The sequence below is a fragment of the Oreochromis niloticus genome, linkage group LG9 (genome assembly GCF_001858045.2).
Source record: "Oreochromis niloticus isolate F11D_XX linkage group LG9, O_niloticus_UMD_NMBU, whole genome shotgun sequence".
NCBI lineage: Eukaryota > Metazoa > Chordata > Actinopteri > Cichliformes > Cichlidae > Oreochromis > Oreochromis niloticus.
In genome coordinates, this window is record NC_031974.2 from 668,792 (window position 1) to 694,504 (window position 25,713).

General features: G+C 42.8%; 1 protein-coding gene across 6 annotated transcripts in view; it reads left to right on the plus strand.

Moving 5' to 3' along the window:
* Positions 1-21,722, plus strand: part of LOC102075971 (zinc finger protein 729) — a 32,224-nt gene extending 10,502 nt beyond the window's left edge. For 2 of the 6 annotated variants that reach the window (XM_019356719.2, XM_019356718.2), the window contains exons 4-8: positions 628-719; positions 12,096-12,762; positions 14,757-14,848; positions 19,626-20,808; positions 21,262-21,722. In XM_019356719.2, coding sequence (XP_019212264.1) covers positions 628-719; positions 12,096-12,762; positions 14,757-14,848; positions 19,626-20,792 — 2,018 coding nt within the window. In that variant the 3' untranslated portion in view covers positions 20,793-20,808; positions 21,262-21,722. The other 4 variants (XM_019356720.2, XM_019356722.2, XM_019356721.2 and 1 more) reach the window with 4 other exon arrangements.
* Positions 21,723-25,713: the final 3,991 nt, after the last annotated feature.

The window sequence follows — 25,713 nt, forward strand, 5'->3', positions numbered from 1 at the left end:
GCCATGACACCAGCCATGTCATTACTAATTGTCTACCACTTCGTCCCTAAGAGCAAACTCAAACCTGGAGAAAACCAAAAAGTGTTGGTTTTCTCCAGGTTTGAGTCGGTTGGTCTGTATGCCTAATCCCATCAGATCCTCCTGACCTTTCATTTCAAAAGCGTTCGCCTCACCTACTGGAATAGAGGAGGATCGTGTGCTGATTGTGATTTTGCGTGACACTGGCGCTACCAAGTCTCTCATTTTGGATAGCGCGTTGCCTTTTTCTAGTAACTCGTTTTGTGGTGCTGATGCTCTCGTGCGGGGAGTGGAGATGTATGTGTGTGTCACGGGCTCCGCTACACAGAGTTTTCCTACAGTCACCTCTCGTTTCGGGCCCGGTAGCAATTGGGGTGCGCCCTCGCTTGCACGTACAGGCGGTTACTATTATTCTGGGGAATGATCTAGCAAATGGAAAGATTTTCCCAATCTCCGAGGTAATTGAAAACCCCATCGATGATTTGGTTTTTGTTTCTGAATCTGCTGCTGACAGTCTGCCCTCTGTTTTCCCTGCCTGTGTCGTCACATGTGTGCATAAGCGCAGATACAGTGATGTTGATTTGTCTGACTCTTTCCTGTGTTCTGAAGGTGATCCTGAGAAAGCTGAGCCACCTGTGGAAAAAGCAGAAAAATGTGTGTCTGATAGCCTGCTACCTGCTACACCGGACCTGTCTTTTGAGGTAAGCAAAGCAGATTTTGTCCATGTGCAACAGAATGATCCAACTCTGGCCAAATGTTTACTTGCTGTAAATTCCAACGAGTAAACCCCCCATGTTTACAGCATTGACAACAACGTGTTAATGCGTAAATGGCACCCTCCCTCATCGAGTGATCTTGGGTGGAATGTAGGTAACTAGGTACTGCCGCTCCTGTCACCTTTATCAGGTCAGTGTAAAACCAACCAAGTTATTCCTCCCGCTCCATTGCATCTGATCCGGGCTTTAAGGGAACCATTTGAGCACATACTCATTGATTGTGTAGGACCGCTTCCCAAAAACAAAGTCAGGACGTCAGTATATTTTAACTTTGATGTGCGCCGCCACACGCTTCCCCGAGGCTATTCCGTTCCACACTGTTAAAGTCAAAGCTGTTGTCAGAGTGCAAGTGAACTTTTTCTCCGCTTTCGGTTTGCCAAAATCTGTTCAAACGGACCGAGGGTCAAACTTCATATCCAAAATTTTCACTCAGCTCTTGAAATCGCTTGGCATAAAGCATTAAAAATCCAGTGTGTATCATCCCGAATCACAGGGCGTGCTCAAGGGTTTCCATCAAACATTAAAAGCTATGATGAGAAAGTTCTGCGTCGAGTCAGGAAGAGAGTGGGATGAGGGTCTGCCTCTTCTCCTTCTATTGGTGAGAGAGCGTGTGCAGGAGTCCACGGGTTTCAGTCCCGCAGATCTGGTGTTTGAACACACAGTGCGTGTCCCCGCAACTGCTCAAAGAGATTTTCTCTCCAGACAAAGTTCTGTGGGTCCTACATTGTCCAAGAGAAACTGAGTGACACAGATTCTGTTATAGGCACCCCAGACTGTAGAAGAAAGCGTCATGTGGCTTCATCTCGTCAACCTGATGAAGCCTTATTTTTTCGCGAGGCAGGTGTAAACCCCTCTTCGTCCCCTGCTGCACCATCAGCCTTGCCTGTAGTTGTGTCAGCGGCCCCATCTCAGTATAATCCAGAAAGTGATGGCTTAGTTTTCGTTTGTGCTGAGGGTTGCTCCCGACTCAGAAACTCTGAAATATTAGTGAATTTAAAATACCACCTAAAACATTTGGATGATGCTGCCCAGAATGATTTGTGCTCTCTGATCAAAAATCACCCATCCCTGATTGCTGACACTCCACCTCGCACCACTGTCATGAACATGACGTAGATGTAGGTGACCATCCTCAGATCAAACAACACGCTTGTCGTGTGAACCCTACTATTAAATCTTGTTCTTTTTATTCTTTTACTGGACAGAGAGAACACGACTCAGTTGTCAAAGTATTTATAATTATTTTATTCAATCATTACTTTTCGGAAAGGGATGTGCACCAGGCCAAACCCTCTGCAGATCTAAAACATTACAAGAATATCACCTATGTTATAATCCGCTTGCTCCTTCCCTACTAAACCGTCCCTTGATCTATTTCAATACTACATGTCTACCCTATAGCTGCAAAACTGTCTGCATCCTCGCTCCTCGTGTTATTTTAGTAACCCTACTTGATCTGTGTGTGTGCATTGCTTAGTTCCGCTTTTCTGTACTTCCTGTTCTTCACAGTTTCCTGTTTTTGCACAGTATTTCAGTCTGGCTAAGCAATTGGTTTGTGAGTCAAAGCTGGCCTGTTATTAAAATACATAAACAAAATAATCAAATAAGCACTAAGAAAACATATATGTTCCTCAACACCTACCAAATGCGCACTTTTTCAGCAAGAAGTTTCCTACTTGCTAAAAAATGGTCTAGCTGTCCCGAGTTCTAGTACATGGAGTGCCTTCTCATGCCGAAGGAAGACAAAACCCCATGTTTCTGTACAGATTTTCAAAAAGTAAACAGTGTGACCAAACCAGACTCCTATCCTCTCCCCCGAATGGAAGATTGTGTTGATAGGGTTTGCTCTGCAAAGTTTGTCACTTGATTTATTAAAGGGTTATTGGCAAGTTCCCCTCACTCCACATGCATCAGTTCCGCCTTCGTCACTCCCAATCACTTTCTCCAATATATATCGTCATGCCTTTTGCCATTCGAAATGCCCCTGCCACATTCCAACACCTTCACTAGATAAGCCACTGTGGCTTATCTAGTGAAGCAGGTGGGTCAGGGTCAGGTGCGCCCCCTCCTGGCCAAAATTCAGGCTGTCCTACATTTCCCTCTGCCTCGCACTAGATGTGAGATTCGCCGTGTTCTCGGAATGGCCGGCTACTATCGTGGTTTCTGCAAAAATTTTGCTGATGTAGTTGCACCTCTCACCAGTCTCACTAGTGTGTCAAAACCATTAGTGTGGTCATCCACATGCCAGAATGCATTTCAGTCTGCCAAAGTTCAGAACACCAGTCTTTGCCACTCTTGATTTTATGCGTCCTTTCAAACTAGAGGTGGATGCCAGCGCCAGCTGTGCAGGTGAGGTGCTGTTGCAGAAGGATGAGCAGGGTGTTGATCATCCAATCGGTTACTTTTTAAGGAAATTCAACATTTTTTTAATTTTATTTTTATTTTTTTTTATTTGTTCATTTCAGGCACAACAAATACATATATTGAACATAAAGTGCACAAAACAAAAATTACCTGAAAAGGAGTGGGACGAAGAAAACTTATTAAATCCCACCCCTATACTCACTCATCAACAAAAAAACAATAAGCTTCCCGCAGCTACGCCCATCGTTGCAACCAAACAAACCCATCAACAGCCCTGGGCACATGCAAGCATCTTAACCGCAGCTCGCAAACAACAAATAGAACCTTCATAACAGAATACAGAATATATTAATTACAAATTGCGTTACCACAGGTAACAGGCAATAATAATTACATAGTAACAAACACACATACATATACATACATGCATATATATCTACACACACGTACATACATACGCACACACTTCTTTTCTTTTTTTTTTTTTTTTTTTTTTTTTTTTGAATCCATACCAGCAATGGTAAGAGAACAGACATTTCAGAGCACACTAACACCATCATTGATTATACTGTGACCAGACCAACTGTTTGTAGAGGAATTTAAATCTATGAATATTTTTGCATTGTTTCAGTTGTAAACTCAGACTGTTCCAGATTTTCACACCACATACAGACACACAAAAACCTTTACGGGTTGTTCGAGTTCTGGGTAATTTGAATTCTCCGAAGCCTCTCACATTATAAACCCTTTCTCGAATTTCAAATATAGTTTGTAAATTTGCAGATAGAAGTTTATTAAAGGCTTTGTATAAGATTATGGATGTATTGTAATTAACCAGATCCTGGAATTTAAGTAACTTTGCCTGAAGAAAGAGTTTGTGAGTATGATCTAGATAACCAGCCTTGTGAATAATACGCAGTGCTCGTTTCTGTACTGTGACTAATGGATTAGTTGTATTTTTATATGTGTTTCCCCACACTTCCACACAATATGTAAAATATGGAAGAACCAGGGTACAGTACAGAGTACGAAGTGCATCTTTATCAAGGTATGGTTTCACTTTGTTCAAAACTGCGAGGCTTCTGGATAGATAGAACCCTGCAGGACACCGGCCCTCGAGGCCTGGAGTTGGAGACCCCTGATTTAAATAAATCAGGGACACATTAAAAAGTTTCACCAGCAAAATTACAGTACCATAGATAAATATGCTCTTTCCCTGTTGCTTGCACTGCCACATTTTGGTTCATTTTGGTGCTACAACATATATAGGTTGTAGTTCATCGCCTGTCATTGTCTACACCGATCACAAGCCCTTTGTGTTTTTGACTAGAATACAAAATTCCAACTAGAGGCTCATAAGATGGTAACTCCTAGTACATGATTTTAATTTGGAGATCCATCACAAAAAAGGAACCGAGAATGTGACAGCAGATGCACTGTCGAGTGGTTTTCTCCACTCCTAACGGTGTGTACACACCGAACGCGATAGAGGCTGCCAGAGCGTCAGGTTTACATGTAAAGTCAATGTAGAAGTGCGATGACACGCGATTGCAGGTCCCATGAAAATTCGGAAGCAGATTTGCTTCGCCAAAACACAAAAAACGCGAGAAACGCGTCACAGCAGTGCGTCACGGCAGTGCGTCACGGCAGTGCGTCACAGCAGCGCGTTTCACGCGTTTGGCTCGCAAATAAAACCACGCGTGTCAGTTTTTGTGTTATATTTTGTGCATACGCGCTTTTCGCGGTAGACGTGAAAAGCGCGGAACTCCAGTGTCAATTCGCGCCGCAACAACCAATCAGGAGCCTGTTGACGTGGCTCAAAAGGGCAGATCCAGCCAAAGCCCTTCATACTTCATTCAATATGAAGGGAAGGCTAATCGATGCTGTAGCAAGCCCCCTGGAGCTGTACGACACCAGCTGCGTTCTGTACCGAGACAGGAATATAAAGGACCGAGCTTGGAGGAAGATATGTGAAGAGATCGGGCAACCTGGTGAGTTCATTCATTTCTCTTTTGAAATTTTTCACTGACCCGAGGAAGCCGCACAAAAGCTAGCAAGCCACCGCTATTTTCCCACCGATGTACAAATACCGTTCTGCTTTTATGCATGTTGTCATATAGGAATATATTTTGTTTATTAATAAACGGCACACAGTGGTCCCGCTCATCCGTCACTGCCTCGCTTTTTCGCTGATATTTTTTTTTTTTGCACAGTACAGCATTGCATTCTGCAGCCTGATTGACAAATCTCCTCCGTGCTGTGTCTCCTGTGCTTGTCAAATTTATCATGTTTGGTTTTGATAACCATCACACCCAATAGATAAAACAGCACAAAAACACCCATAACTATGACCCTCATTCAGGAACAGACACCTGCACCAGGAGGGAAAAAGGCGCAAGAAAGTGGCAGGCAGATGAAGACAAAACGCGGCATAATCCGGTTGTTCAGTCTGACGTCACTGGCCGTGTCTGGGCCTAAACTCCGCTGCAGGTCCATATATCAAACGATCACTGTGGCATTACTGAGAGTTGAAAAACTGTCTAAAGTCTTTCATCTTTAATAAAATGATCAGTGTTCTGCTCTACCAGGTGTAACAATTGAGTTTAACATCCAGGCATCCATGAAAATGGAATTTATGACATTTAACGGCGTTAGAAGTTAGCAGGAAGTTAGCTCGCTAGCTTCTATCTAAATACAATATAGCATGTCCTGACTGCGGGGTTTTGGAAAAAAATTCAAACGTACAGCTCTGCTATAACTTCGAACATAAATGAAGACAGAAAACTAAACAGCAGTGACGTTTGTAGGGTTACTGAAGTTTGGCTAGCTGGTATATAATGATGTGCTACGTGACCGCTAGCGACACAGCTATGTTAGCATAACATAAACAAGCTAACTTTTTTTCCCACTCGATAAAAGTTAACGTGAGGGTTCTCGGTGGTCAGGAACAAATGTAATCGCATAGCGGGATGCTGTAAAAGGACTAAACTTCAGCCAGGAGAACAAGTGAGATAATCCATCCACAATACGAGGTTAGTCATTCATATACTGCTGCATGGGCTGTGCTGTAGTTACATCGTAAGGTTTTAAAAACTGAGCTTAAATAAATGATTAGCAGTAATAAAAGCCGAGGGAGGTCAACAGTGATCACTGACTGTTTTAGGAGCTTTTTGAGATTAAATAGAAGAAAATACAAAACATTAAACATGTTAACAACACAAAAGCCATATTAAACGCAGACTACTTTAGGCCCGGAAGTAGGATTCGTCACGTCATCACTGAACAACCGGATACTTTTACGTTTTGCAATCTACAAAGGTTTGCACTTTGAGAATCAACTTGTGAGAACTGTGACTAATATTCGTGTGTGTGGGGGGGGGGAGAGAAACTCAAGACATTTAATATTGTCTTGATAGAACCAACTGATTCTGCAGCAGAGCATCCCCTGTTGCTTCTCCTTGCTCCCCAGTCCCTCAGCTCCTGCTGCTGCTCCCACAGGTATGTACAGCACGCACTGATAGCTTTCGACTTGGTGGGATTCCTTTACTAAATATCTACAACTAATTTGATTATATCCTGTTTTTGTTTTTTTTCAATGTTGAAATTAAAATCTAGTAGCAGCCTTCTCATTTCTTTGTGTTTTGTGCTGTTTTACAGGCCCAGAGAGGAGGACAGCTCCGAGGCAGATGAGGGACGGGTCCCAGGACGGTCCATCGGCGGTGGAGCTGGCCATCCTGGTGTCCCTGAAGAGGCCACGCCAGTCTCCAATGGAGCATTTCCTCCTCAGCCTTGTTCCTGCTCTGGAGAGCAGCTGGGTCCTTTTTATTCCTGTTTCTCTGTAAATACTTATATTTTATATATTTATGTTTAATGTTTTTCTGTTTGAGAATTTTAATATTATTTCAAATAAATTTTTATAATGACTAATGTCTCAGTTCTACAACACAGCAAATGTTGGCACACGACTTGACACATGTAGAATTTATTTCATATTATACTAATGACAAAATATACTAATACAGTGAGATGCAAAGGTTTGGGCAACCTTGTATATATATTTTCCTGTATAAATCGTTGGTTGTTACAATAAAAAATGTCAGTTAAATATCATACAGGAGACACACACAGTGATATTTGAGAAGTGAAAAGAAGTTTACTGGATTTACAAAAAGTGTGCAATAATTGTTTAAACAAAATCAAGCAGGTGCATAAATTTGGGCACCACAAAAAAAGAAATGAAAGAAATATTTAGTGTATGTCAATGTCAAATATATCAGATATATCAATATCTGCTTCCCATCCAGAGCTCCACAGCAGAGAGGGAAGTTCACAATTTTATCTAGCTCTCAGTTTAAAGAAAGGCTGGTGACCCCTGTTATAGAGTCTGACAGCTGCAGGGATTATATACAAATATTCAACTATCCCAGAATTAAACCAGGTCTAAATAAAAAAAAAAAAAGAAAAGAAAAAGAAAGAAAAAGGAGTAAGTATCACTACAAAGATTAACTCACAGTGGTTGATATCAGCAAACACCGAGAGCATACATTGATATGACACCACAGCCATGCTGTCATTGCAAACACTGATAACAGCATAAATCGAATTAAATCGGGACTTGATGAGACCTTTCGAGTATTACTAGAAATATTATAAACAGTCATCTCCATACCACAGTTTGCTATCAATAAACACCGACGGCATTCACTGTTAGCATAGCACAGACCTTCCCAAAGTGTGGGGCGCAGAGCCATTGCAGGGGGGCGCGGCATGAAAAGGGAAAAAACAAAACAACCCTTGGACACTGCTAGCACGGGGCGCCCACACAAACGCAAAGCAGGAGATGAAGCATCGCTGAATATGTTTCCAAACCAACTTCATTCTAAGCCAAAGACGAGAAAATATGGTGAAGCATATCTTCCCTTTGGTTTCACCTGCACAAGTGCCAAGGTAGGTCTCCCCTGCATAATTGGTTTTCCCTGCATCGGGAGCACGCGCTGGGCTCTCCAAATCACGGGCAAACAGGATCCTGCATTCTTGATTTTTAGTTCGCAAACACTTGTAATGACTAACTACTCCTGACATTTTGGAGATGTTAGCTCTTTATACAGTACAGTTACAGCGGGATACAAATAATATCAGGCTGATCCTGCCACAATTTGTTCCTCCGGTTCAAATCATGGACAAACAGTATCCCACAGCTATAGCTGGACTGGCCATCGGGGATACCAGGCATTTGCCCGGTGGGCCAATGGTGATTTTTCGTTTTTATGGGCCGATGGGGTTTTTTTTCTTCGTTTTTTTCCGTAACGGTATAAACACTGAAAGGTGGTGGATTGGCCAGATGAAGGGAGATGTGTAAAAATAACTCAATTGTTTGGTGGTGGCTATTGCGGAGCTTCTACAGATTCAGTAACATTAGCAAGTGGTGGAGGCCAACAGATGCAACACGCTGGCAGGTGGATGACGAAAAGGCAGGAGGAGCAGAGACCCGAGGCGGTGAACTGAACTTCAGGTAAGAAGTTATGACCTGCAGTCTATCTGGGTCAGATATAAACCAAGTTTAGGTGGAGTTTATTTTCGTTATGCTGACTTTTTTACAGTCAGTTACTATAACTCGTACTGCGTACTAGCTAGCATGACGGAGTTTCTACTTCTGGGCGGGTGCTATGATATTACTGATGTTGAACTTGTTTTATCTTATTTATAAGGTTAGTTATTAGAGTTTCCAGCCGTCCCGTAAAAAAACGGAATCGTCTCATATACAGAGAAAATATTGCGCGTTTCGTATTGAGGTGAAAAGGAACAGTTTGTCCCGTACTTCAGCTACAATGAAAAAGACACAAAGCTGGAGTTATTCTGTGCCTTTGCTGCACAGCTGCCTCTTCTCCTCTCATTCTCTCCCCCTCCCTTTCCTGTTTCTACTTCAATCATGAAACTGATCAGTGATCAGCTGATCGGCTTTTCTCTCTTGTTTGTTTATCGCTCTGAATCTTACAACAAACGTTTTCATCTGATGTTAAATATATAGAAATCCATTATTGTACATAGTATTTTTTTTAGGGTCCCATCATAATTTCTTCAGAAGTAGCTAAGTACTGTTTATGATGCCAGCGTTTGGCCTTCATCGTGCGTCATGCATCGTGTAGTATACGTGGGGTAACGAGAAGCGATTAACACCTCACGACCAGCTCCCGATCATCAATCGCTTGGTCGGGAGGTTTGAAATCCTCCCGACCGTCGTGAGGGTGTCACCGCAGCCGCTCACACTGCGCACGCGCAAACACATAAACGTCGGTGAAAAAGACGGAGCAGCACGGCTGTGCAGCGTGTGATCTGGACACAAGCGATGGAGGCACTTGTAGGACTTTGGAAAGCTCATCCGAGCCTTTTCGATGTGGCATCACAAAATTATCACGACCACAACAACCGTGAAAATAGTTGGATTTACACTGCTGCTCAATCACAGCTGCCTGATCAATGTTTTTCATTAGCAATTTAGCAAAGTTAATGGTGGTGGTGTGAGTCTGTGTGAGTGAAAGACAGAGAGGGAGAGCGAGCGACAACATTTCTGTTATAACCTTCATTTTTATGGACGCACAGTGTGAGCACTCAGGTCGCATCAGAGCATCGGGCCGTATAGTGTGAGACCCTGCATCGTGACCTATGAACTTCTAACCTCTGCGAGTCAGTCGTACAGTTTGAGCAGGAGCTGAATCGCGCGACTGAAAAAAATCGCACAGTGTATGCCCAGCTTAATCTGACTATCTGCCATTCTGCGATTCATGTCCTGTAAACAATAAAGTGCGCACAGCGTGACGTGGAAAAAGACACATACCTTTAACGTTGTGTGATGAACTCTGTATTCCTCGTCCACACATAAACCCAAAAAAGGAGTTTTAAAAAACCTCCGTTTTCGGTGATTCCAAACTCCGTTTATGTGGGGGTGAAACAGCTGCGTTTTCAAAATCACCCGTGTACTTGCGGGCGCAGCGTAAAAGAGTTAGTAGTTTATTTTCTTACTACCTGCAGATTACTTGTATTTCCTTAATTGTTTACTAAATGTTTGAGGTGTGAAATAAACCGCAATGGAGCAAAATATGGGTGTGTGTGGTTGGAGGATGTGTTTGTGTGTGCGTGTGAGGGGGGGGGGGCGAATATTTTTCTTCTAAAACAAAGGGGGTCCCAGCAAAAGAAAGTTTGGGAACCACTGGCATAGCACATCCATGTTAGCAGTGTATAATCAGATGGTTTAGCATATATTAGCACAGGTATCAATAAAGGACTACCGTATTAAACACTTTTACTAACCGCAGGCAGATGGACAGACGCTCTGCAGGTGGGATTGAGCGCCCGTAGTTGGTGTCTAGGCGGGCGATGCTGGGACCTACGCGGGACAGCAGGTCCTCAAACTGAGCAAGGGACAGACGGTGGTACCGCTGAAAGCAGCCGTCGTCCAGGCGCAGCTTCTGGAGCAAATGGTGAAACTCACCAAACTGCTCACGCCTCTGGAGGACCTGATGGACCCAGATACGGGGAGGACGTCCTTAACGCCTCTGCTCTCCACAGTAAATAGAGAAGGGAGACTCTCTCTTCAAACGCTAGCTCGACAGCTGCCATCTAGCAAAGATACCGTCTGGCACAACTTCCTCCCACATCCCTCCCACATCCCTCCCACATTTCCGGTTCACGCACGTCAAAATATGCAATTTTGAGGCGCGATTGATTTGTGTTGGACACGCGTTGAGGTGCGAATGTGCACGCGTCAAATTAGGGGCGTCTGGGGTGTTTTCACTCACGTCTGTCGCATTCGTTGTGAACACACCGTAAGTTCCAAACATCTGTAGGGGAGATGTTTGGTCTTGGGAAGGGTGGTCTTACGGCCCTGGCCAGCTGTATATTTTGTGGTGTTCTATGTCTTTAAGAATCTACAGGTCCTTCCTGATTGGAGAGCTGGCGGCAGCTGATTGGTCCCCTGATCATGTGGCTGTTTTTAAAAGATGCCTCACCAGCAGTTGTCGGCGGCAGCTAGTGATGTGTGATACCATTGATTTCCTTTCCGATCCGATCCTAAGTAAACTTCAGGGTGGTATCAACATACAGTCATCATATCCTGTGATATGATTTACTCTGAGATGTTTGACGAGGATAGTGGATCTGCCACGACACCTCACTGTCTTGCTACATGTATCGCAAACCGCGTCTCGGCTATTGTGGAGGTAAAATACGTACACAGATGACTCCGTTTACGCTCAGCCAGTTGTGAGTGCGCACGCCAGGGGCTGGACACATTTATACAGCCGTATTTCGCACATGACTATGAAAGGCGAAAGAGGAAGTAGTTTTTTCCAATTGAGACAATCCGAATTATATAGTTTCTTTCCACTTTGTTCCTGTTAATGATAAACTACAAATTTACCCTAAATTACTAAAATATCGATATTGTAATATGAGAATCGATTCTAGAACATTAATGACTGGTATCGGAAGAATCGATATTTCAGTATTGATCCGCACACCACTAGCAGCAGCGCCTGACAGCAGCAGACCTGACCCTGGCTTCCAAACCTTGTGTTACCCGTGTGTGGCTCCTGAGATTTACTGAGTTTTTGTATATAGTGTGTAAATTAGTTAACTTGTAAATGGACACTGAAACAGAAGGGGTGAGCTGCCTTACTATTTTCTTGTGCTGTTTTCTCCTGTTCATTTCAGTTAGGGAGTTAGGTGTGGCGTGTGTCTTTTGTTTGGTTTTTGTTTCACATAGGGTTTTAGGTAGCACCTCCTTTCCTGACTTAGCTTGTTTTGTTTGTTATTTACACACCAAGTCATCCACCTACAATGTGTTTGTTGACATCTAGGATCCCACTAATGGAGGCAGTTTCAGTTTAGTCCACGACTGCATTTCACTCACTGCCTCTGTTTGTATCTCTGTCACTGCAGGACCAACATGGAGCGAGAAGTCAGCGCTCTCAGGAGGCCGACAAACCTCACAGAAGAAAGGGACAGAAAAGATACAACTGTGATAAGTGTGGGAAGAATTTTACCCATCTTGGAAACTTTAAAGCACACCAACTCGTCCACAGTGGAGATAAACCGTACAGCTGTGAGTTGTGTGGAAAACTTTTTACCCAGAAAGGACACCTAAAATCACACCAGCTCATCCACAGTGGAGTTAAACCATACAGCTGTGACTTGTGTGGAAAGTCTTTTACCCACCCTGCAAGCTTAAAAACACACCAAGTCATCCACAGTGGAGTTAAACCATACAGCTGTGAGTTGTGTGGAAAGTCTTTTACCCACCCTTCAAGCTTAAAAACACACCAAGTCATCCACAGTGGAGTTAAACCATACAGCTGTGAGTTGTGTGGTAAAGCTTTTACTTGCAGTGGTAACTTACAGCGTCATCAACTCATCCACTCTGGAATCAAGACACACAGCTGTGGTCAATGTGGTAAAGCTTTTGCTCAGAGTAGCACCTTACGACGTCACCAAGTTACTCACTCTGGATTTAAACCGTACAGCTGCGACTTGTGTGGAAAGTCTTTTAACGATCCTGCAAACTTGAAAAAACACCAACTCATCCACAGTGGAGTTAAAGTGTACATATGTGAGTTGTTTGCAAAGTCTTTTACCCAGGCTGGAGGTTTAAAGAGACACCAGTTCATCCACAGTGGACTTCAAGTGTATCCTTAGACTGGGGCGGAAAATAAAGTGGGGGCTTGTACGCTCTTTTCATTTGCCCATTTTTTTGCTCATTGTGTTTTGTAGGTTTCCTTCAGCTTTTGGTTGGCAGCTTTCTTGTGGTGTAGGTGGTAAACTAGCCGTAATTACTTTGATGTGGATTATTTTGCACAACAACCCACCATGGACAAGTTGGATCAATGCACCAAGGCAGATTTGTTGTTGGTGGCAAATTTGTTTAATGTTAGTGTCCACTTGAATCCAAAAAAGGCAGAAATTAAGCAGTGTCTGGCAGAGCAGATGGTGGAAAAAGGGGTAATTGCGAAGGTGAAACTTCGACCGGTTGATGCGTCTGGAGGTTTGATGGTGGATGTGGAATCAGAAGCTGCTGCCACCATCCCACAAGCTGCCAGTGGACAGATGACACCAGGCACAGAGGCTCCTGCTGCCGTTCAGGTCCCAAACATTATCCTGGCTGGACAATTACCAGAATTGTTTATGGAGGATCTTAAGCTGGCCCTTTGCCTGAAAGAGGTGGAGCTTTAGGCTAAAGCCAAAGAAGTTGAGCTACTGCATCTCCGAATAAGGCCTATGGAGCAATGTTACCTCTACCCCATTGAGTAAAATTGTGAGTAAAACATCTGACTGATTCTCCTCTGACCAGTTTGATGCAAGAAAGAAAATTGCCTTAGTGCCACCTTTCAGAGAAAGTAAGGTTGACTCTTACTTTAATGCCTTTGAACGCATCGCAAACACTTTAAAATGGCCCAAGGACGTGTGGAGTTTGTTGTTGCAGTGCAAATTGGTGGGGAAAGCACAGGAAGTGTGCACGAGCTTATCCATTGATCACAGTCTGGATTATGAAATTGTGAAATCCACTATTTTAATGGCTTATGAGTTAGTTCCTGAGGCATGTTGCCAATTGTTTCGGTCCTGCAAAAAATCTGCCAACCAAATACATGTAGAGTTTGCCAGGGAGAAGGCTCTCCTGTTTGATAAGTAGTTGGGTGCAACTAAAGTGAAGGATTTTACTTAGCTAAGACAATTGGTTCTGTTGGAAGAATTCAAAACGTGTCTTCCAGAAAATGTTGTTATGTACCTCAATGAGCAAAAGGTGGATTCATTGTCTAAAGCTGCTGTTCTCGCAGATGAGTTTCTGTTGACCCATTGCGCTACATTTTCAGCTGTGTGAATATACTCCGTTGTCTACGCCTGCGAGGAGCTTAAGGGTTTCTCCTGCACAGCAAACGCACCCTGATCCAGTTCCCATGAACGTTTGTGAATGCTTTTATTGCCATGACACCAGCCATGTCATTACTAATTGTCCATCACTTCGTCCCTAAGAGCAAACTCAAACCTGGAGAAAACCAAAAAGTGTTGGTTGTCTCCAGGTTTGAGTCGGTTGGTCTGTATGCCTAATCCCATCAGATCCTCCTGACCTTTCATTTCAAAAGCGTTCGCCTCACCTACTGGAATAGAGGAGGATTGTGTGCTGATTGTGATTTTGCGTGACACTGGCGCTACCAAGTCTCTCATTTTGGATAGCGCGTTGCCTTTTTCTAGTAACTCGTTTTGTGGTGCTGATGCTCTCGTGCGGGGAGTGGAGATGTATGTGTGTGTCACGGGCTCCGCTACACAGAGTTTTCCTACAGTCACCTCTCGTTTCGGGCCCGGTAGCAATTGGGGTGCGCCCTCGCTTGCACGTACAGGCGGTTACTATTATTCTGGGGAATGATCTAGCAAATGGAAAGATTTTCCCAATCTCCGAGGTAATTGAAAACCCCATCGATGATTTGGTTTTTGTTTCTGAATCTGCTGCTGACAGTCTGCCCTCTGTTTTCCCTGCCTGTGTCGTCACATGTGTGCATAAGCGCAGATACAGTGATGTTGATTTGTCTGACTCTTTCCTGTGTTCTGAAGGTGATCCTGAGAAAGCTGAGCCACCTGTGGAAAAAGCAGAAAAATGTGTGTCTGATAGCCTGCTACCTGCTACACCGGACCTGTCTTTTGAGGTAAGCAAAGCAGATTTTGTCCATGTGCAACAGAATGATCCAACTCTGGCCAAATGTTTACTTGCTGTAAATTCCAACGAGTAAACCCCCCATGTTTACAGCATTGACAACAACGTGTTAATGCGTAAATGGCACCCTCCCTCATCGAGTGATCTTGGGTGGAATGTAGGTAACTAGGTACTGCCGCTCCTGTCACCTTTATCAGGTCAGTGTAAAACCAACCAAGTTATTCCTCCCGCTCCATTGCATCTGATCCGGGCTTTAAGGGAACCATTTGAGCACATACTCATTGATTGTGTAGGACCGCTTCCCAAAAACAAAGTCAGGACGTCAGTATATTTTAACTTTGATGTGCGCCGCCACACGCTTCCCCGAGGCTATTCCGTTCCACACTGTTAAAGTCAAAGCTGTTGTCAGAGTGCAAGTGAACTTTTTCTCCGCTTTCGGTTTGCCAAAATCTGTTCAAACGGACCGAGGGTCAAACTTCATATCCAAAATTTTCACTCAGCTCTTGAAATCGCTTGGCATAAAGCATTAAAAATCCAGTGTGTATCATCCCGAATCACAGGGCGTGCTCAAGGGTTTCCATCAAACATTAAAAGCTATGATGAGAAAGTTCTGCGTCGAGTCAGGAAGAGAGTGGGATGAGGGTCTGCCTCTTCTCCTTCTATTGGTGAGAGAGCGTGTGCAGGAGTCCACGGGTTTCAGTCCCGCAGATCTGGTGTTTGAACACACAGTGCGTGTCCCCGCAACTGCTCAAAGAGATTTTCTCTCCAGACAAAGTTCTGTGGGTCCTACATTGTCCAAGAGAAACTGAGTGACACAGATTCTGTTATAGGCACCCCAGACTGTAGAAGAAAGCGTCATGTGGCTTCATCTCGTCAACCTGATGAAGCCTTATTTTTTCGCGAGGCAGGTGTAAACCCCTCTTCGTCCCCTGCTGCACCATCAGCCTTGCCTGTAGTTGTGTCAGCGGCCCCATCTCAGTATAATCCAGAAAGTGATGGCTTAGTTTTCGTTTGTGCTGAGGGTTGCTCCCGACTCAGAAACTCTGAAATATTAGTGAATTTAAAATACCACCTAAAACATTTGGATGATGCTGCCCAGAATGATTTGTGCTCTCTGATCAAAAATCACCCATCCCTGATTGCTGACACTCCACCTCGCACCACTGTCATGAACATGACGTAGATGTAGGTGACCATCCTCAGATCAAACAACACGCTTGTCGTGTGAACCCTACTATTAAATCTTGTTCTTTTTATTCTTTTACTGGACAGAGAGAACACGACTCAGTTGTCAAAGTATTTATAATTATTTTATTCAATCATTACTTTTCGGAAAGGGATGTGCACCAGGCCAAACCCTCTGCAGATCTAAAACATTACAAGAATATCACCTATGTTATAATCCGCTTGCTCCTTCCCTACTAAACCGTCCCTTGATCTATTTCAATACTACATGTCTACCCTATAGCTGCAAAACTGTCTGCATCCTCGCTCCTCGTGTTATTTTAGTAACCCTACTTGATCTGTGTGTGTGCATTGCTTAGTTCCGCTTTTCTGTACTTCCTGTTCTTCACAGTTTCCTGTTTTTGCACAGTATTTCAGTCTGGCTAAGCAATTGGTTTGTGAGTCAAAGCTGGCCTGTTATTAAAATACATAAACAAAATAATCAAATAAGCACTAAGAAAACATATATGTTCCTCAATACCTACCAAATGCGCACTTTTTCAGCAAGAAGTTTCCTACTTGCTAAAAAATGGTCTAGCTGTCCCGAGTTCTAGTACATGGAGTGCCTTCTCATGCCGAAGGAAGACAAAACCCCATGTTTCTGTACAGATTTTCAAAAAGTAAACAGTGTGACCAAACCAGACTCCTATCCTCTCCCCCGAATGGAAGATTGTGTTGATAGGGTTTGCTCTGCAAAGTTTGTCACTTGATTTATTAAAGGGTTATTGGCAAGTTCCCCTCACTCCACACGCATCAGTTCCGCCTTCGTCACTCCCAATCACTTTCTCCAATATATATCGTCATGCCTTTTGCCATTCGAAATGCCCCTGCCACATTCCAACACCTTCACTAGATAAGCCACTGTGGCTTATCTAGTGAAGCAGGTGGGTCAGGGTCAGGTGCGCCCCCTCCTGGCCAAAATTCAGGCTGTCCTACATTTCCCTCTGCCTCGCACTAGATGTGAGATTCGCCGTGTTCTCGGAATGGCCGGCTACTATCGTGGTTTCTGCAAAAATTTTGCTGATGTAGTTGCACCTCTCACCAGTCTCACTAGTGTGTCAAAACCATTAGTGTGGTCATCCACATGCCAGAATGCATTTCAGTCTGCCAAAGTTCAGAACACCAGTCTTTGCCACTCTTGATTTTATGCGTCCTTTCAAACTAGAGGTGGATGCCAGCGCCAGCTGTGCAGGTGAGGTGCTGTTGCAGAAGGATGAGCAGGGTGTTGATCATCCAATCGGTTACTTTTTAAGGAAATTCAACATTCACCAGCAAAATTACAGTACCATAGATAAAGATGCTCTTTCCCTGTTGCTTGCACTGCCACATTTTGGTTCATTTTGGCGCTACAACATATATAGGTTGTAGTTCATCGCCTGTCATTGTCTACACCGATCACAAGCCCTTTGTGTTTTTGACTAGAATACAAAATTCCAACTAGAGGCTCATGAGATGGTAACTCCTAGTACAGGATTTTAATTTGGAGATCCATCACAAAAAAGGAACCGAGAATGTGACAGCAGATGCACTGTCGAGTGGTTTTCTCCATTCCTAAGTGCCAAACATCCGTAGGGGAGATGTTTGGTCTTGGGAAGGGCAGTGTTACGGCCCTGGCCAGCTGTATATTTTGTGGTGTTTTATGTCTTTAAGAATCTACAGATCCTTCCTGATTGGAGAGCTGACGGCGGCTGATTGGTCCCCTGATCATGTGGCTGTTTTTAAAAGATGCCTCACCAGCAGTTGTCGGCGGCAGCGCCTGACAGCAGCAGACCTGACCCTGGCTTCCAAACCTTGTGTTACCCGTGTGTGGCTCCTGAGATTTACTGAGTTTTTGTATATAGTGTGTAAATTAATTAACTTGTAAATGGACACTGAAACAGAAGGGGTGAGCTGCCTTAATATTTTCTTGTGCTGTTTTCTCCTGTTCATTTCAGTTAGGGAGTTAGGTGTAGCCTGTGTCTTTTGTTTGGTTTTTGTTTCACATAGGGCAGGGGTCTGCAACCTTTAACACCCAAAGAGCCATTTGGACACGATTTCCACGCAAAAGAAAACACTGGGAGCCGCAAATCCTTTTTGACATCTAAAATGAAGATAACACTGTATATATTGTTTTTTACCTTTATGCTTTGTGTGAACAACTAAGGTGTGTTGCTTAAATCCATGAAGTGCTACAGACAAAGTTACATTTTGTGTAATCAACACATTTTGAACTCTTAAAGAAATATAACAAAAGCAAAGACACCCAGCTGAACTAAAATGATTCATGTAGCAAACAAAAACTGTTGTCAGCCGCCACTCTTATATCGCCTTTGGGCTGTTGGAGCCTTGACCTGACTTTTAAAAATATAACTGGAAAAAAAGCTCTATGCTGCTAAAAAATGAAAAATAGATATTTGCAAAATTCTGCCTAAATATCTATTTTACCTTGTTAATGTGTGTGGCGGGGCGTGGTTTGCAGCACCGCTGCAGGGGAGGCGGACGCACCTGAGCAGCACCCGCAATCACGCCTCGCCGCCTTAACGTCTGTGCTCTCTCTGCTGTTGTTGGTGTGTGTCGGGCTGTGAGCTGAAAAGCTACAGCCGGCTGTATGCGTACAGCAACCGTGTGTGAAAAGTGGTCAATAAAGAGATGCTGAAAAGCGTGCTCATGCAAACATCGTCGGGTCTGCCGTGATATGTTTACAATGAGACTTCTGCTCCTGAACGTCTGCGCACAGTGTCTGCAAATCGGGTCTGTACGAAGACACTTTCGTCTTTACGCAGGACTGTAAGCTGTCATCTGTGAGGCGTGAGCAGTGTTTGTTTTTAACATAGTTCACGGTGGAGCTGCTGACATAATGTGGATCCGAAGATCCATAATTGGCTTACCTGGGGTTGAAAGTCTCAATAAATGTACGGCGTTTCGGCGGGTACACCGGCTTCCGCAAGTGTGACGCTTATTTTGAGTGATCAAAAACTAATAGAATATAATTTTATATTTATATTTCAATATCACAATAATCTTCCAATTTAGAACTACAAGTTAAAAAAGAACTAACATAAATAAAATACACTTCAGCTAATTACTTACAAAAAAAATAAAAATAAATTCCCAAACCACGTGGAGTCGCATTAAAGGGACTAAAGAGCCGCAGGTTGCCGACCCCTGACATAGGGTTTTAGGTAGCACCTCCTTTCCTGACTTAGCTTGTTTTGTTTGTTATTTTGGCCTTTGTTCACCCCGGACTTAAGTTTTCAGTGTAGACACAAATAAACCACCGTTCACTTCAAAGATTGGCTTCTGGGTATGGTTTGGGGGACCCGGGTTGGGTCACTTCCTTTCTTACCCTTATGTTATGGTCCTGTACCCCTAGACTGGAGCGCAACACCCCTACAATGTCTCCCAAAAGGTTGATTCTGTCCAGAGTAGACAAGCTTAAAAACACACCAAGTCATCCACCTACAATGTGTTTGTTGACATCTAGGATCCCACTAATGGAGGCAGTTTCAGTTTGTTCCACGACTGCATTCCACTCACTGCCTCTGTTTGTATCTCTGTCACTGCAGGACCAACATGGAGCGAGAAGTCAGCGCTCTCAGGAGGCCGACAAACCTCACAGAAGAAAGGGAGAGAAAAAATACAGCTGTGATGAGTGTGGGAAGGGTTTTACCCATCTTGGAAACTTCAAAGCACACCAACTCGTCCACAGTGGAGATAAACCGTACAGCTGTGAGTTGTGTGGAAAACGTTTTACCCAGAAAGGACACCTAAAATCACACCAAGTCATCCACAGTGGAGTTAAACCATACAGCTGTGAGTTGTGTGGAAAGTCTTATACCCATCCTGGAAGGTTAAAAACACACAAACTCATCCACAGTGAAGAGAAAGCATACAGCTGTGAGTTGTGTGGTAAAGCTTTTACTTGCAGTGGTAACTTACAGCGTCATCAAGTTGCTCACTTTGGAATTAAGGCGTACAGCTGTGATCAGTGTGGAAAAACTTTTGCTTGTAGTGGCACCTTACGACGTCATCAATTTACCCACTCTGGAATCAAGGGATACAGCTGTGATCAGTGTGGAAAAACTTTTGCTTGCAGTAGCCACTTACGACGTCATCAAGTTACTCACTCTGGATTTAAAGCATACAGCTGCGACTTGTGTGGAAAGTCTTTTAATGATCCTGGAAACTTGAAAAAACACCAACTCATCCACAGTGGAGTTAAATCGTACATGTGTGAGTTGTGTGGAAAGTCTTTTACCCAGGCTGGAAACTTAAAAAGACACCAAGTCATCCACAGTGGAGTTAAACCATACAGCTGTGAGTTGTGTGGTAAAGCTTTTAGTTGCAGTAGCACCTTAAGACATCATCAAGTTACCCACTCTGGAATTAAGGCGTACAGCTGTGATCAGTGTGGTAAAGCTTTTGCTTTCAGTAGCACCTTACGACATCATCTAGTTACCCACTCTGGAATTAAGGCGTACAGCTGTGACATTTGTGGAAAAACTTTCAGGACGCTAGGTTACCGCAATATTCACGTACGGATTCACACCAGACATGACGTTTACTCCTGTGATCTGTGTGGCAAACTGTTTACAACATATCCACACTTGCAACGCCACAAACTTACCCACACTGAGGAGAGACCTTATAAATGCGACCTGTGTGAAAAGGCTTTTAAAGAGCCACGTTCCCTGAGAGTTCACCATCAGATCCACACCAGAAAGAGACTATAAGTGCAGTTACTGTGAGGTATGTATTTATATTTTTACTGTTGCCGCTATTTTGAAGTATTATGTGAATGAAGTTTAATTTCAAAGCTAAATTAGACATGAAAACTTTATGGACAGAATATTGAGTCAAATCTGATACAAATCTCCTGAAACTTGTTGGAAGAGTAAAGTTTTAAAAGCTTCTCCCCTTCCTACCTATCTGACATTCACAATCCAATGGAAGCATCGGAGAGCAGCTTGAGGTTAGTATCTTGTGGGATGCAGAGTACAGCATCCAGGGGTTTAACCACCAATCTTCCCATTAAGTAGATTACCTACAAATTAAGAGTCATTTTCGCCCAGTAAGCTGAGTGTTATAATGTAAACAGTAAAATGTGGACGTTGGCAGAGATGCTCTTTATTTCAGGCAACATTCAGGATAAAAATGTTGAAGGAATTGCCTGACCTTCACTATCTTTGTGTCTTTGTTTAGAAGCAGAGTGACACAGATGGATCCAGTTCTCAACCCTGTCGTCACTGTGGTGGTGGGAAAGCGTTTCAGTCAGCAACTGAGTGTAAAACGACATCAACGTAGACAGACTGGTGACAAAATGAACTACTGCAAAGAATATGGGAGAAGCTTCCCCACATCACATGAATTCTGTCACAGTGGGGTTAAAAAGCAGCTTCAAGAATTACAGTTCATACTCCAAACACAAACGATCCCACACTGTAAATAGTTTTACTGTTACTAATATGGAAAAAAATTCACTTCATTTTCTGCTCTGTGCAAACATCAGCGTGATCATGCAGTACTGAAATCACTGGATCACAATGAATCTGAAGAGACCGTGAATAATCCTTAAATTTATCAATCTGCAAGTATAGATACCTACGCCAAAATTTTTTCCTTTTCTTACAACCACTGATCAACGGCCATGAGTACCATTCGCAGTGAATAGGGATATACGTGAAAAGGGAAAGACCATCTCTGAATCGAGGAGGGGGCCTAAGGGTACATCTGTCACCATCTTACAATGCTATGATTGCAGCCATTCCCCAACTCTCTGTGAATGGTACTCATGGCCATTAATCAGTGGGTTTTGGTCAGTGGTTGTTGATCAATGGTCATGAGAATTTGCATAATTTAGATTAAGGAACTGACCTCCCAGCCCATTGTTCCTCAGTGGGCTGGTTTCAGTCATTATTTAAATGTACTGTTTATAAGATTGGGGAAACCTGCAGTCAGCTGAGACTGAAGAAGTCACTTGGATGAGTGACGAAACGTTTCTCCCAAAAAACGCTACATCCAGATGAACACAATCAACTTTTGGAGAATTTAGTACTTTAATTTTTATGTGGCAATGATATCTATTATACAGAACTGATACTGCAGCAGTTCTTGCACGTTTAAGTTTAATAGACATTTAAAGGATGAATTTGTGCAGTATTTGTTTTTTTTGATAACCAGCAAACATTGATAATTAGAAGCCTCATGAGTCATTATTATTGTATTTTTATGAAAGAAACTAAATTTCTCAAAGAGAAAACTCTGATTTGTGGTTATGAGTATTAGGAGATAATTAACATTGATTTGTACCATTACAATAATCCAGCTGCAGTTTTATCATTTTGGATTTTAATCACTGATTAATTTTATTATTTTCTGTTTTTAATTTGTTGGATTTTTTTATTGCTCTGTTGTGAAAGCTCAGTTTATTAGTTGTATTCAATGAACTCTGTAAAGTTTGTCTTACAAGACAGTTTGGTGTGAAAAATAAAGAAATGGTTTCATAGGTAATTATTTGAGGCACGATTTCCCTTCCTGTATTTCAGAGTAAAGACTGAGGTGACAAATGGAAACATGTTTACATGTTTATCAGAGGAGGAGACTGTTCTCTTGGCTGCCCTCCCTCACAAATAAACTAAAAAACAAATAAAATGCCAACACAGATGAGTTTTTAGTTTACCATATTTAGAATGAGCCCGAGGTATCCGGTCTTTAAGTGATGACGTGATGAATCCTGCTTCCGGGCCCAAAGTAGTCTGCATTTAATAAGGCTGCTGTGTTTTTAACATGTTTTAATGCTTTATGTCTTGTTCTATTTAATCTCAACAAGCCCCTGATCACTGTCGGCTTCTCATGGCTTTTATTACCGCTAATCACTTTAAAGCTCAGTTTTTAAACCCTTAGATGTAACTACAGCCCAGCCCATGCAGCAGTATATTAATCACTAACCTCGTATTGTGGATGGATTATCTCAGTTGTTCTCCTGACCGATGTTTGGTCCGTTTACAGCATCTTGCCATGTGATTGCATTTGTCCCTAACCATTGGGAACACTTAAGTTAACTTTTATTGAGTGGAAAAAAGTCCTCCGTTCGTTAGCGTTCGCCCTCCAGCTTTTACTGCTTATGTTATGCTAACATAGCTTTGTCGCGCTAGCGATCACATAGCACATCATACCAGCTAGCCCAACTTCAGTAACCCTACAAACGTCACTGCTTTTTACTTTCCTGTCTTCATTTATGTTGGAAGTGATAGCAGAGCTGTACGTTTTAATTTGTTTCATAAATCCCTCAGCAGGAACGTGCTATATTGTATTTAGATAGAAGCTAGTGAGCTAACTTCCTGCTAACTTCTAACTCCGTTAAATGTCATAAATTTCATGGATGCCTGGATCTTAAACTTAATTTTTACACATGGTAGAGCAGCCACACTGATCATTTTATTACAGATGAAAGAATTTAGACAGTTTTTCAACTCTCAGTAATGCTGCAGTGATCATTTGACTTTGGGACCTGCAGTGGAGTTTAGGGCCCAGACATGGCTAATAACGTCAGACTTAAAGACCGGATATTTTAACTGGTGAAAGATTAGCATAAGAATAGATAGTTATATTAATAATTAAATAAAGATAATTATATTGAATTAATATGTTAAAACATTAAATGCCAGCTACTCTTACAACACATTAACATGTGGGCTTCAAGGTTATAGAAAACAAAGTACAGTCAAAGTACAGTGTGTAGTACAAATAGTAACTCTGTGTTTTTGTAGAGAAACTGGGTCAGTGATGATGAGGATCACTCATAGTATGAAGCAAAGTTTCACTCATGTCTTTCCACACGTGTCCAAATCAAAAAGCTGCTGAAACATTTATGAAATCATAAACTACACACTATTGTCAGATTTATTTACTCTTAAAAGGGTAAAAGTTGTCTCTTTCCACTTTAAGACAGGGGAACTTACAGATGCAGGTTCTCTCTGGATCTGTGTGATCGGGCTGTCTGGAAACTGGACTCCTGCTCCTTGTGCTGCAGATGTGACAGGTGTGACCTTGGCACATGTGAGAAGTCCTGGGTTCAAATCCCCAATGAACCCACGCTGGATTTTTAGCACAAGTATTGCACATTGATAATAATCTCTCACAGTGTGCAGCAAGAAGAGTAATGGAGCTGGTAAGTGTTTGAAATTTATTGAATTTAAAAGAAGATGAGTGAAAACTCAAAATATCTCACACTTCTACATTTTTATTCCATATTTGGGGAAAGATTTAAATCTGAATTAGAAAAAAATTAAATGCATTTTTGAGGTGAATTTATTAAATTCTTCTGCAGTTTTTTCATGTGTGTTCCTACCAGTAAAATAAGGTTAAAAATCAGTTTTGCTTACTATAACTAATTTCCCCTTTGATAAAACCTATTGGTCGTTTCATATTTTTAATGACTCGCCTGTTTGGATTTTGCTAGGGTTTAAAGTGTGGGGCCCATCCATGAACCACTACCTTATCATGGTGGAGCGATTTCTGTGTCCAAGGTAGGGCCTCCCATAGCAAATTGGTCCTGGGTGTCGAAGCAGACAAAGAGCGGTTCAAAACTCCTGAAAGTGAAAGACCTAGGGAACAGTTCACCCTGCCCAGGATAGGATTACCTGGGCTGGCCCCTGGAGCCATGCCTAAGGAGGGTGCTGGTGTTGGGACTTAGTCCATGAAGCCCAGCCGGGCACAGTCTGAAAAAGGGACATGTCCCCAACCTCCTGTAGGCCCACCATCCGCAGAAGGCGCCGTAGGGGTTGGGTGCAGTGTGTGCCGGGCGGCGGCCAAGGGTGGGAGATCGGGAAGGAGCCTGAGATAGTGCGTAAGGTTGAGAGGTACGGGCTAGATATGGTCAAGTTCACCTCAACACATGGCTTTGGCTCAGAAACCAGTTTCCTGGAGAAGGACTGGACTCTGTCTCAATCTAGAGCTTTCCTTTGATAATTGGGGGTGGGCAGGGAATAAGGCCCGCAAAGTTATGGAATAGTGCCCAGAAAATTATGTAATACAAGTGTCAGAGATTAAAAAAGAACAAATAAATGTAAAATTGACAATTGATTGGGGAAAAGCATTGACAAACATATTACATCGATAATTGGTGTAATATCGACATTTATAGAACTGAAAAAATACTTATAATTTAAACTTTTTTAGACCATGTCTTTATGCTGAAATGAAATGTTCTGCCTTGTGATTGGCTGATTAGATATTTTTTTTAACAAGTGTGGCTGGTGAGTGAACACTCTCGTTATCCTCATGCCTCTACAAACTGCACTGATGTGTGTGTCATATTGTGGACATTAATGAGACTGTGACTACGTCCACACTAATGCGTTTTTGTTTGAAAACGCATCGTTTTCTCTCCATTTTGGCCTCCCGTCCACACTGAGACGGCGTTTCCCCCAAGGAAAAACACAGCGTTTTGAAAATGCTCTTGAAAACGAATACATTTGAAGACTGTGTGTTTGCATCGCAGTGTGGACAGTGAAAACGGAGACTTTCTAAAACGATGATGCATTTTAGTCATGTGATGCAGTCATGTGACTAATTAAACAAAGATAGCGGAGGGCACTATACAGCAGTTGTTTTGTTTGCTCTTAATTTTGACAGTCCTATTTAGGGATGGGT